We start from the raw sequence: 14,030 nt of genomic DNA on the forward strand, positions 1-14,030 counted from the left end.
TCTCTGGTGTAATTGATTAGAAAAAGAAATATAATAATTATAATAATAATTTATACGAATTTTTTCATGAGTCGTTGAAAGAGAGTGACTTTTAGGATTATAGAAGCTTCTTTTCTTTTTTTCTTTTTTTATTTTTTTGTTTGTAATTGATTAGAAAAAGAAATATAATAATAATAATAATCATCATCATAATAATAATTTACCATCGTTGATAGATTATATTCGTTAAGTATATTACAGGTTTCAAGTGAAGGGTAGATTTTTNAATTTTCATGAATCGTAGAAAGAGAGTGACTATTAGGTTTATAAATGTTTTCTTTTTATTTTTATTCATTTCAAATTTAATTGATTAGAAAATAATATAACATAATATAATAATAATAATAATCATCATCATAATAATAATTTACCATCGTTGATAGATTATATTCGTTAAGTATATTACAGGTTTCAAGTGAAGGGTAGATTTTTCATAAAAAAAAAAAAAAAAGAAAAAATAAAAAAAAAATAAAAGATAATGATGGTTCGACGAGAAATTCAAAAAGAGAGCTGCTGCGTTCGTTAGCTGTGTATTCGATCGAATGAATTCGAGTGAGGAAGAGTGGAGAACAGAGAAAGAGAGAAAGACAGAGAGCGAGAGAGAGAGAGGAACGAATAAATAATTGCAATCTCGGTTTACGAGATTCCGCTTGTCGGTCAAATGCCATTTCATTTGCATTAACGAACCGTACGATCTATGTACATATGTATATATGTATACATAAATACATTCGTAGGTAGTTACATCCACTTTATCCACCTACAAAATCCACTTACTTATTATTAACAAACTCAAAGTTAACTAGCATGTAGATATCGTATATTTATGGATACATGTATATATATATATATATATATATATATATATATATACTTATATGGGTTGTAATTGAAGAATGAAAATTTGAAGAACACGAGATCGATTGATTATTCGAAATAATAAGAAAACATAATAAACGAAATCATTGTATTCGTGATTCATCGAAATCGACTTATAAGGTAGAAACGTTTATCGTATAATTTCAAACTGACGTTTAACATAATAATGCATTTTAAACGATCGGAAATAGAATGGTAAATCGATTCGTAACACGTATATACATATATATATATATATATATATACTAAGAAAATGCAACTTTTCGACGTTGTACAAAGTAGAGAAAGAATACACACACAGAGAAATAGAAAAAGAGTAAACGCGTAAACGGTGATGATGGTGGCAAAAGTTTCGATGCTAAATGCGTTCGAGCTCGGTTACACGTGGATAGAGAAACGTGTTCTTATGTTAGTTCTTCTTTTTTTTTATTTTTTTTATTTTCTTTTTTTTTCTCAGCATAGAGAAGCACTCTATGCGACGATCTCTTTTCTTTTCAAACGGGGGAGGAAAAAAATACGTGACGATATGAAAGACCGTACCAGCAGGAATGTCGAGGAAAGCCGGAAGCATCTACAAAAGATAGAGAGAGAGAGAGAGAGAGAGTGAGCTCTTTTGAGGCTCGTTTTCATTTTGAATATGGCGCGCCAAAGGAGTCAACGTAGAAAAGTCATGCTAAAATGTATTCCATTACACGAGCAACCAACTTTGAGAAAGAAATCGTTTGATATATAAATATATATATATGGTACTGTCATAGCCGGAAATCCGCCATTGCTAGTAATTCCTCGGCATTACTACGAATGCAAAGAGCCGTCAGACGAAGTCAGAAATAAAACTATTTACAGAGTTTTCCCTAGGCATCTAACATAATATTTTGATATCCTATAGATTATTATATTACTATTTAAACAACGTTGAAAACAATACATTCTCATACGCAACCCCTCCCCCCCCCCAAACATCTCATACAGGTAAAAAAACATTTCGTTGTAAACCTGTGTATCTTCCGATACGATAGGAAACAAACAATACAGTTTTCCATGGAAATCTCTATGAACATCTGTCTAACTAATGTTTAGAAAATATAGCCTGAACCTTTGCAAATCGATTTATAACTCGATAAAGTATTTTACACGTAGACAAAAGAGTGTACTTTAATTTAATATAAGAGTCATTAAAATCTATTTACTCTTAGTATATAAAAAATATTTACAGAAACTTTTCAAAGAAATATCAGAGATTGTGCAATGCTATAAATTGTACAACTTTGCTATTTCTTTGAAAAGTTTTGGTAACATGTGATAATATAAAGGTGCTTAGGAAAAAATGTATTGTTAATGTTAAGTATAGTTTTAAATTTATGACTCTGTAAATAATCTTATTTCTGACTTCGTCTGAAGGCTCTTTGCATTCATAGTAATGCTGAGGAATTACTAGCAATTACTGATTTCCGACTTCAACGGTAACATATATATGTATATATATTTTCTCGTTTCTGAATGGCATCGAATTTTTACGACTTTTTTCCCGAAGAAATATAAAAACAAGTAACAGGAACCATTAAATGGAACAAGGATATAATAAAATATATAATAATAATATAAAAACAAATATATATATATATTAAATGGAACAAGGATATAATAAAATATATAATAATTATATAAAAACAAATATATATATATATATATGCATAAAAAGATTGAAATACAAAACTGATGATTTGTTTTCAAACTTAAAAGAAAATATTTCGATATATTTCATTGCACTTAATAATTATTAATTAATAAATGAATTAACGAGTAATTCATACATATACGTGAATATGTGTATATATGTAATACCTAGATAGAAAATAAAAAAGAATAACGATCGGTGAAAGGGTAGAAAGGTGAGGCCGATAAAGCTTCATTACGATGACGATAATTGCTTTTCAATCCCACCGCAACGATAGCCGCTCGCCTCGGGAAACAATAGGTCATTACGATCAATCGACGATAGTAATCCAGTCGTATTGGGCAACCCTTCGAAATTACGCTTCGCCAGCAAATATGGCGAACCGAGGAGGGTTTCGTACCAACGTAAACGAGGGAAACTAATCGAAAATGTATACCACGATTAGTTTCCACGATGAAAACGAGTATTCAGTGTTTCCACCTATGCCTAATAATAATAATAATAATAGTAGTAATAGTAGTATATCTATTTTCCAAATTCTAATCGANAAAATATATAATAATAATATAAAAACAAATATATATATATATTATATATATATATATTATATAAAATATTTTATATAATAATATAAAAACAAGGAACAGAAGCCATTAAATGGAAAAGAAGAAAAAGAAAGTATGAATATTTGGTTATAACGATGGTGGTGTGGTGGCGCAAGTTTTAATGTAAAAACGCGAATATTTTTGTTCCTTTTCATTTTGTATATTATTCCATTTAATTCGGTTCATTTGCAACCAACGAAGAAGATATATATATATCTGACTCCTACTCTACTCTACTCGGAATAAAAAAAAAAAAAAAAAAGATTCAAAGATAGTTACGTATTTAGTTATAGTACGTGACGAGCATGTCGATGATTTGGTTTGTAGACGAGAACATTCGGTCCCGGTGAATACTATTATTACACATTACTATCATTACGTAGGCGTATATTTCGAAACCCATTAATAAATTCAATGAAGAATTATGAAAAACTTCCTCCTGTTATAAAGAATGGACCACCCGCGTGTACATTCGTGACACGCGCCAATGACGGACATATGCTTGCTTTTTATAACCTTACGTTTCTTTTTTTTTTCTTTTTTTTTTTTTTCTCGGGGATACATTGTCCTTGTCGAGATCTTCTCTCTGATTTTTATTCTTTTTATTTAAGAGAAAAGAAAAAAAAAAAGAAAAAAAAAAAAAGGAAAACTCGCAATCTTTTTCGAAAGAAATAATCCACGTTTGTTGTTCAATTCACCAATGATATCGACAAAAAAAAGGATTTAAAAGTAAAAATGATAGAAGATGGGGTGTGGTGTGGGCTGGGGATGTCAAATATTACAAACAAACAAACATAAGAAAAATGAAAGAAAAAGACGAGGCGGAAGATTAAAATGATCGACGAGGGGAAGAAAGAAAGAAAGAAAGAAAGAGAAAAAAAAAGTACGAAAACTTCGTTCGCCGATTCGCAGCCCGGCCACCCCGCTTTGGCTCGTTTTTTTCTTTTTCATTTTATTTTTTTTTTAATTCTTCGATAAGCGTCGTTTTCTAACCAACGGTTGAATTCTCGCAAAACCAATTGCAAGAGAAAGAGAGAGAGAGAGAGAGAGAGAGATTTGCGTTAGATCCAATCAATAATTCAAACTCTACGGAAGAGTTTAGTTGAAAAAAGAAAAGTAGAAGAAGGTTAAGGAGAAAAAGAGAACTAACGAAAAGAAAAAAGAGCAAACAAAAATATATTAAACCCAGTCCGTCGTCAATGGGAGTCCTTTATTATTGGGTACTCTTTTGCACGGGTTAACAGCAAACCCATTCGCCATCTTTTCGATGTGAACTCGGCCAAACTGGGGCCTGCCGGACGGCAGGCAGCCACTTCAAAAGAGGAAGCCATGAATCTTTATTAAATCCACGAAATTTATGTCATGGCGGTCGCGTGGCTCGGGTAATGTGCGATAGACCCTACCCTCTTCTATCTCATATATATATATATATATAAATGCAGGGTATTATATATATATATATATATAGTTAGCTAGTATGAGTATTTATTTACCTTCTCCCTCTCGATATATAACGACAATCCCCCGTCCCCCTTATCCCCTTGTCCCCCGTCCCCATTCTTTCCCTAGCACCCTGTTGCAACGTCTTCTGTAGACATTTGCTCCCGACACAACATTGAATCCTTCCTCCAACTTTAACAACCAACTGGGACACGCGCCGATCCATTGTCGGTTTTAATGCTCATACGTTGATCTAACCCCTCCCCCACCCCACCCCACCCCACCTCACCTTCAACTCCCCCTATCTCATCTTTGCTACCACCTTTCCTTTCATTTGACACCGTATATAGCGTAATAATTCATGGGAGTAGATAGGTCTCCCTATGATAGAATTTCTGTTCATAATATGATCGAACAACAACGTAATTCTATTCAATCTTTTATAAAATATTTATTTTGTGTTTATCGTATATTTTGTTTTTTTATTTTTTTGTAATCAATAAAATTACTTTCCACGTTAATGTGAAGGGTTAATTTTATACATTCATGAATTTTTTGTTGCTCCGCTTTATAATAATTAACGAAACAAAAGTCTTGTTTTGTTTTTTTTTCTATTTCTATCATTCTCACGACAATGTTTTTCTCGGATGATAAGATAGGGTATATGATGGTTAAATGTAAAGAAAAAAAAAAACAAAAAAAAAAGTAAAGAAATAAAGTATGGAGTAGCGTTAATTATTATTATCGAATTGGATGAAAGATTCGTTATTATTTTTAATCATTTCTTACACGATCGATTTTTGAAACGAATAATAATATTTTATACGAAAAAATAATAAGTATGATGACAGTTAGAAGAAAGAAATATAATAAGATGGGAACGTGTCAACGGTAATCGTGTGCGTGGGATTTAAGTCTCAGGAAGTAAGTATTTAAAAATATTTCTTACGTGCAGTAGAAGAAAGAGTATATTAGTACACGTCTCGGAATGGTGAAAATGAAACAAAATGTTTCAATTCCATTATCAACTTCCTCCTTTTATCTTCTTTAATGTAAAAGAGGAAACACGATAAAGGAGAAGAGAAGAGGAGAGGAATGAAGAGTAAGAGGGGGAGGGGGTGGGCGGGGAGTGTTATGGTAGTCTTAAGAGATGTTGAATTTTCTCTTTCTTTCTCTTTCTCTTTCTCTTTCTTTCTCTTTCTTTCTCTTTCTTTAATTGTACAAAATACCTGAGTGTTATCGTTACCGTCCAGACTCTCTTACTATTGGTCTACGTTAAAGAATATCAAACGTAACTTACGTTATTAGCAATTATTTCTTTGACAAATGTCCTCGGGACATTTAATCGTCGATTTGCATACTAGAAATTCTTCCCCCACCACTTGTAAAACGTAACACATCGACATATACGTATTGTCACGACACGTTTTTTATTATTTGCTTTGACGTCAATAATAATCATATTCTTCCGTAATCTTATAAAAGTCACGAACGAGTTGGATATTACATTTGTGGATAGTTATAATTATTTGACAAATTGTTAAAAAGATATTATCGTCGATTGAAAAAAAAAAAAAAAACATAACAACAACCGTATATAGTAAGTTGATTATTATTTATTTATTTATTTTTATATATACATGAATATTATTTCTCTTTTTTTCTTTCTTTCATATATTTATATATTTAAATATTATATCTGTGTTTTATATCCTTTCTCCGTGCTTGTTAATATTTATTACGTTTGTTTGAAGGATTTTTTGTTTTTTTTTTTTCTTTTTTTTTTATTCATGAGGATTTTATTTGATCGTTTTTTAATGTTAAGAGACGGCAGATATATGGGATCTAAATGTTAACACGAAAATATCGCGCGGGCTCGTTGGATTTGAATAAAAAAGTCCTATATGAGAATGGAACGCGAAGCGTAATAAACTTTTTGCATCTCGCGCGTCATTTTAAACGGCTACTAGCCGTGCTGGGATGCTTTAATATCCCCGTGGCTTAACAAAAACGTAATAACCGGAGACTCGACGAGTTTACTGTAAAAAAAAAAAAAGAAAAAAGTAAAAAAAAAAGAAGAAAATGAGAAAAGTAAAAGTTCGATCGCAATTATTAATTGAAATTTTCGTACTATAGAAATGATTTCTTTTTTTTTTGTTCTCTTCCTTCCTTGCTTGTATAATTGCTTACTACAAATAACGGGGAAAATAATAATTGCATTTTATATCAAATTTATACAGTAAAATACGTTTTATTTCAAACTTATTTGAAATCTGATATAATTTGAATAAATTTTTGTCTTATAGACTTTTAACGTTCGCCAGTTTCGGAGAATTCATACAGTTTGAGTAACATATTTCTGTTATCGCAGAATTACGTTTTCATATTATCTTATAACTTATCTCTCATTGCTTCGTTAAACTTATTAATATCAGAATTTCTCTAAACTGCAAAGATCACTTTTAAACGAAGATCAAATTTTTACTTCTAAAACGCGGTAAGTGAAATATTTATATATTTATTATATGTGATATTATCTCGCGTTGAGATGTGATCATTTAAATTTATTATTTTATATATTATTCCGCGTTACGTTTAATATTTAAAACTTCAACATTGTTTTATGTATTAAACAAAAATAATCATTAGAGATATTAACGTTACATTATATTACAAAACAGACATCACGCGAATGAACATTTTTTTTATTTTCTATTACTCGCGCGGATAAAAATGTCATCTCTTCGAACTATTATATACGTCGTATATAATTATCATAGAAAATTATATCATATATGTTAACGAAATAAGAATATATTTTATTCGGCACGTGTTTATACACACATATATATATATATATATATATATATATATATATAAATTATCGATAAATAGAGAAATTTCATGGTCGAAGATACAAGAAGGAATGTATAAATACAATTTCAAATGAATATCATGTATCACGTACCATATGTGTATTTATAAAAATAAAACTATAAGTAGAATAAATCATCGCGTGATAATTGATGAATGAATGATGAACGAGAATATTATTGTTAGTAATGTTACTTGATTCGTTTTTGAGATCAATTCTACATACCGTTACGAACTAGAGAAAGAGAGAGAGAGAGAGAACTTTATAATTCGACACCATTACCAATGCGTCTAGCAACGAACGATATTCGATATTATTGCGTATCGATATCGGTCCAATGTCCTTCATTGACAACTGACACTGGTACACCGGTAACCAATGAAAAAGCGTTCTTACGAATAATAAATTATCCATCTCTCTTATTCGGAATAACAATTTCCGTATAACTATATATACAATATCTTGTAATTTCGAATTATTTAATTTGGTACTAATCGATTAAATCGAAGAATAAAATATTAAATTATGATCTAAAACATAGAACCAAAGATTGATAATTTAAACATATATGGTATTTTATTCAAATGATAATTATTATTTGTTAGATAAAAAGAGAGATACATAGATAATTTTAACTTTGACATGTTAGTCATTAGTATAATATTAGTTTCTCTTCGATCATTCGATCGGCTATCGGAATATAATATATATATGTATACATACACACGTATATGTTTATACGTAAATAGTTATTATATAACATGTGGTATCAAATTATTATCGTCGACACCTCGAGAAAGGAATAATCGTTCGTGCGGAAATTTCATCGACGCGGAATATATTCCAACGGTGTAGGCTTTTAATCGGTTAGAGGAAGAGAAAGATACATATACATATATATATATATATAAAGGTATATATATTTTTGCTATAATATCGAAAAATCGTTGAATGGAGATAGATATAGAATAAACAGGTTAGATAGGTATGATGATAATTAAGTAGATAAAGGATAAAATATCAAACTCGAACGTGAACAAAAGAGGGCAGGGTAGGGGGAGGGGAGGGGGATCGATGATGATAATCGGAGGGTTGCAATCAAGTTGAAATTAAATCGATGAAATAATCTTTATCGAAATCGGTGGTAGATGATAGAAGAAGTAAGAAAGAAAGGAAGGAAGGAAGGAAGGAAGGAAGAACAAGCACCATCGTCATCGCTTTCTGGTATTTTGTAGAAGCAACAGCTAGCGGTGGTGGTGGTGGTGATGGTGGTGGTTTTATAGCGGTGTTCGTTGTGTAGTTCGACTTGGTATTAGGGTGGGGGATGGTTGCACGCTGAATTAGGGGTAGCATCAGAGAGAGAGAGAGAAGAAGGAGAAAGAGTAGGGAGAAGGACGAGAATAGAAGAGTCGAGTGGTGGGGGAGTTTTGAAAGAGAGAGAGAGAGAGAGAGAGTGAGTAGAATGATGGTAGAAGGGAGAGGAAGGAAAGAAAGAGGGTGGAAGGGGACGAGAACGGGACAGAGAATGTCTACAGTAGTAACGGCTGCGTATACGAGGTTTTAACTCACGGGGAAAAGTCCGAGAGAGAGAGGGTGAAAGAGGTTCAGAGAGAAAGAGAGAGATAGAGAGAGAGTAAGCACGAGCTTGGTACTCTCAGTCGCGTGTGACACGCGGCCTCAGCTGCCACGTTCGGAATCTGTCGGAGTTTTCTTATTTCCGTTTCGTCAAAAAGGGCCAACCAATCAACGAAGCATAAATAATCCCCCCTCACCTTCTTGTCAAATTATTACGCGACGTTTTATATTCCCGAGGAAAAAATAGAATTTCAAAAAGGAAAAGAAAAAAAAGAACGGATACGCGGATTAAATCGTAAAAAGGAAAAGTGCGAGAGGATTGGTTTTTTTTTTTGTTTTTTTTTAATCGCGTAACAACGTGTGTTATTGTTCGAATTATATTCGATTTACGGTTTTTGATTTTTTTTTTCATAGAGAGAGAGAGAACTTAAAAAGAACGAAACTTGAAGAAAAAAAGAATCAGTGTCCTTGTAACGTTAAAGTAATCGTTTACGAACGAGATCGTTCGTTTGGTCGTTCTTTCATTCGTTCGTTCATTCGTTCGTTCATTCGTTTTTTTCGTCTTCTCTCAAAGTTTAAAGTACTTTCGTAAGTTTGAGATAAAAAGAAGAAGAAGAAGAAGAAGACAAAACAAAAAAATAAAGTTTTCCTTTACAAGGAAGGAATTAGAATCTCGTAAAAGTAAAAAAATAAAAAAGAAAAGAACGAAGAAAAAAAAGAAAATAAAGAAAGAAAGAAAGAAAAAATAAAGTTTTCCCTCGGACTTCGGAAAGAAGAAAAGTCAAGGAGGAGGAGGAAGAGGAAAAGGAGGAAAAAAGCATCCACTCCCCCCCTCCCTCTCACTGCTCCCCTAAAATCCGTTCGAATAGATTTTAATCGCGAACGAAGTGTTATAGAAGTTTCCACACCACTCTTTTCTCCCTTACCCCCTTCCCCCTTTATCTCTCTCTCTCTTTCTTTCTTTAAACGGCTACTACACGAGAGAATGTAAGCGCGAGTAAGAAGAAATCGTGGTACGCGAGTTTTCCTCTTCTATTCGTAGCGAATCAAGTTTTCTCGCGGACAATGATATTCGTTATCGGACTTCGAAAGGAATAAGAAGAAGTTTTGCTTCGGGACTCTAAAAAAAAAAAAACCAAAAAAGGGAAGAAAAATAACAGAAGAGGATAGGAGAAAGGGGTGGCGTGGCGGGGGTAGAGGGAGGGGTAGGGGGGTTCGAGGGTGGACGAATCGCGCGTGTCCAGGAAGAAAAATGTCGTTAGAATCTTGACTCTCTGATTATTATTATTATTATTTTTTTTTCCTTCCTTCCTTCCTTCCTTTCTATCATTCATTCATTCATTTATTCATTCTTTCACTACGTCTCATCGTATTTCCTCCCCCCCCCACAGCCTTCCTCCCCACCGTGATAATATCTAAGGTTTTTTTTTTTTTTTTTTWTTTAACGATAAAGTTTGACCTGGTTTTTTCGTTTCGTTTATTTTCGTTTCTTTTTTTTGCGTTACCATAAGAAGTTATATAAATTTTCATTTGACGTTATAATTTAATTACTTTGATAATGAAAGAAAATGTTATATGAAGAAGAATGGTAAACGTAATTTCGAAGAGGAGAGAAAAGTTGGATGATGAATCGTTGAAAATGAGTTTAACGTTTGGCGCCAAGTGTGTCGCGCGTCTAACCTTAGCTAAAATGTTAAGATTAATACCGAACTGACTGAGGGAAGAAGAAGAAGAATAAGAAGAAGAAATAGTAAAAGAAGAAGAAGAAGAATAAGAAATAGTAGAAGAAGAAGAAAGTCTTGTTGAAACCTTACGACTGTTGCTGCTATTGCTGTTACTAATAGTGGTAGTGTTACTGGAATGCTGATATTGCTGCTAGAAAACTCATTATCGTGATTCCTAGTCGAATAAAACCAAAAAGAAACAAACGGGCCCACAGTTGAATTGCATCGAAAACTTTGACTGAAACCGTGCAAGAAGAAAATGACGTTTTATTCTAACATTCGTTATCATCAATCTTAACGTCATTCGTTATTATATTATTTTCGTTGGAAATCTAACGAGTGGTCTCTTCGAAGAGATAGAAAGAGAGAGAAAGAGAGAGAGAGAGAGAGAGGAAAGTTTGAAATCAATAAGAACGAGATATATCTTAACGATCATGCGAGATAAATTTGCATTTGGTGTAAGTCTCTTATGGATAATTATTTCATTTCTTAATTTTCCTATCTTCCTTCTTGGATAATAAAATATTCTCTAATGAGACGATGGGGGAATATTAGAATGACGTTTGTGAAATGTTTAGAATGTATAATGGTAGGATAATATCATCCTTGTAAGAAGGTATCCTTTTAAAGAATTCATACGAGATAGAAATAATTCAATCGAAGTTACTTCATTTGGACGTTTCATATTTTTAGATTGAAAATTTCGATCGTTGTGATTATCATTCGATAATATAATATTTCGGAACGATAGATACCATTTAATAATAATAATAATTTATTTAGTATTTCTCTCGTCCAAAAATTACAATTTTTAATGATAAAATTTAACAGGGAACTTGGACATGAAAGAAGTAGACTAAATCAAACTAAGTTCTACTTCTTTCATGTCCAAGTTCCCTGTTAAATTTTATCATTAAAAATAATAATAATAATAATAATTACGATAAACTTGTAGTAATATTTGTTTATTTAATTTCCTTTTTACGCTCTCTAATGTTCAATCAAATGATTTCTATTTATGCAATAGAAATGTATAACATATAGAAGGTATGATGCACTCGTTCGATGAACTCACATGCCCTTTTAGACGGCGATCGTTAAACGTCCCCTTCTCAATGAGACTAATTCTTCCTCTTAAGAAAGGCATTAAAATGGAAAAGAAAGATTCTTTGATTTTTTTTTTTTTTTTTCTTTGCTATACCAGAATGAATAATTTTGTCCCAGAGGAGGCTGGCTAATTTTGGTGCTACCCCAATTGGGTGGTAGCATGTTCATGTTCGTGACGTGACGTTGCTAAAATTACGATACAAGTTTGTTGACTCCCGTTAAGATTGCGTATTTATTTTTATCAAAATCATCCATCATTCATTTTTCTTTTGTTATTCGATGAAAATATAACGAAGTAATGTTTGAAAAGTAAAAGTTGACACGTGAACAAAATGATATATATATATATATATTAAAAAATATGTATGTAATATATATGAGTTTCAAAGGGAAAATTGAAGACAGTTAATAAATTTTGATGAACAAATTTATTTGATCTTGTTGAACGTTTCGTCCCTTACTGGGGACTTCCTCAGCAAATGTATGTAATGTATAAGTCGATAATGATTATCGTTAATTAGTTCGAGAAATTAATGAAGTTTGTGTTTGATGTTTATACGTCTGAAATAATTTAACGTAATCCGTAAAGATAACTTAATTAACGTATTTAAATTTTAACATTTTCATAATGATTTACACGCTACTGATATAATATTATAATAGAAACTTGCAATATGTAAATAGAAGTGTCGTTTGTATTATACAAAACATCATTTTCAGTCGGGTGTCCCGGACATGCACGAGACTCTATCCAACTTTCCGGAACAGTTTGGTGATGGACCGAGGAAACCGGAAATAAAAGCAGAAATGTTAAAGGAGTCGGACAAAACCACGGATAACAATTTAAAGTGCGGTTGGTTTTGGTTCAGGCCGATTTATTTGCAAAAATTTCGTACGGCCAAATGGGCGCTTTTTTGGTTGTGTTGGGCAGGTGCGATGCAAGGTTGGTATTTTCTGAGATCATTGGCGAATAAATTATTCCGTTATTTTGCCTATTACTTTAATAATAATAATAATAAAAAAAATATCACCGTTAATGAGACAAATATTGAAATCCATTTTTTCGGTAATAAAATTGAAAAATCCAAAATTGTATTGACGTTATTACAAAGTTAGACGATTATCGTAGAATTGGTGGAAAAGGGGGGAGTAGGGGGAGGGGGTGTTATTTTACATTAAACATATGTAAAATAATTTCTCGGCGTGTATTATTTCGGCATTGACGAATATCATTGAACGAGACGAGACGAGACGAGACCGACTACTACTATTGATGGTGGTGATGGTGGTGGTGGTGATGGTGGTGGTGGTGGTCGTTACTGGTTGGTGGAGGTCGACGTTTGCTGCCACTAATAGCCGCGCTATTCGAATGCAATTTCGTAGCTTTCGCGAAGGGCTTTGGATAGAAACGAGATGAACGAAGTAGGAAGGGTGAGTGACGATAACCGGAAATCGAGTTTTCCGCTAGGATAGCAAGGTGGTGATGGTAGTAGTAGTAGTAGTAGTGGTGGTTGGTGGTGGTGATGGCTGATGAGAAGAAAGTTCGTCGAAAGGAAACTGTGTGTTAAAGATTATATAATAGTCGAGTGAGGCGAGTTGTGGGAAGGGGGAGGGGATGTGGGAGGGGTGGTTATGGAGGGGAGAGAGTGAAAAAATCCTAAAAGATGAGAGATTGAGTGGTTCAAAAAATAAATAAAAAGGGGGAGAAAAGGGATAGAGAGAGAGGGGGGGGTGAATAAGCATGAAGTACTTATACTTGGTTTAAATAAATTTGTTCGGCCCCTTTATAAATAAAAAAAAAAGAAAAAAAGTTGTTCGTAGAGCGACAAAAGAAATCGTTCTCGAGATTCTTGCCTTCCTTCTTCTCTTCGACGATAGAATTGAACAAATTGTTGGACAATAGGACTCGGGCGAGTCCCTTGAACGACGTAGGACCGCGATAAGAGAAACGATTTTATTTATATACATATATATATACATATATATATACTGTAAGTTTGTAGGTGTGCACGCATTTGTTACGCTCGATGCACGATCGAATACATATGTATATAAATACGTACGTACGTTAATATACACACACACACACACACACATATATATATATA

At 32.6% G+C, this 14,030-nt stretch overlaps 1 protein-coding gene across 1 annotated transcript in view; it reads left to right on the forward strand.

Annotated features, from left to right (window-relative positions):
- Positions 1-10,267: 10,267 nt before the first annotated feature.
- Positions 10,268-14,030, forward strand: part of LOC106793840 (solute carrier organic anion transporter family member 4A1) — a 19,585-nt gene continuing 15,822 nt past the window's right edge. Inside the window, exons 1-2 of the mRNA XM_014761079.1 lie at positions 10,268-11,273; positions 12,643-12,865. Of these exons, the coding sequence (XP_014616565.1) occupies positions 11,250-11,273; positions 12,643-12,865 (247 nt within the window). The 5' untranslated portion in view covers positions 10,268-11,249. The remainder of the gene's footprint in view (positions 11,274-12,642; positions 12,866-14,030) is intronic.

Source organism: Polistes canadensis, unplaced genomic scaffold (genome assembly GCF_001313835.1).
Source record: "Polistes canadensis isolate GaletaPanama2010 unplaced genomic scaffold, ASM131383v1 scaffold_19, whole genome shotgun sequence".
Taxonomy (NCBI): domain Eukaryota; kingdom Metazoa; phylum Arthropoda; class Insecta; order Hymenoptera; family Vespidae; genus Polistes; species Polistes canadensis.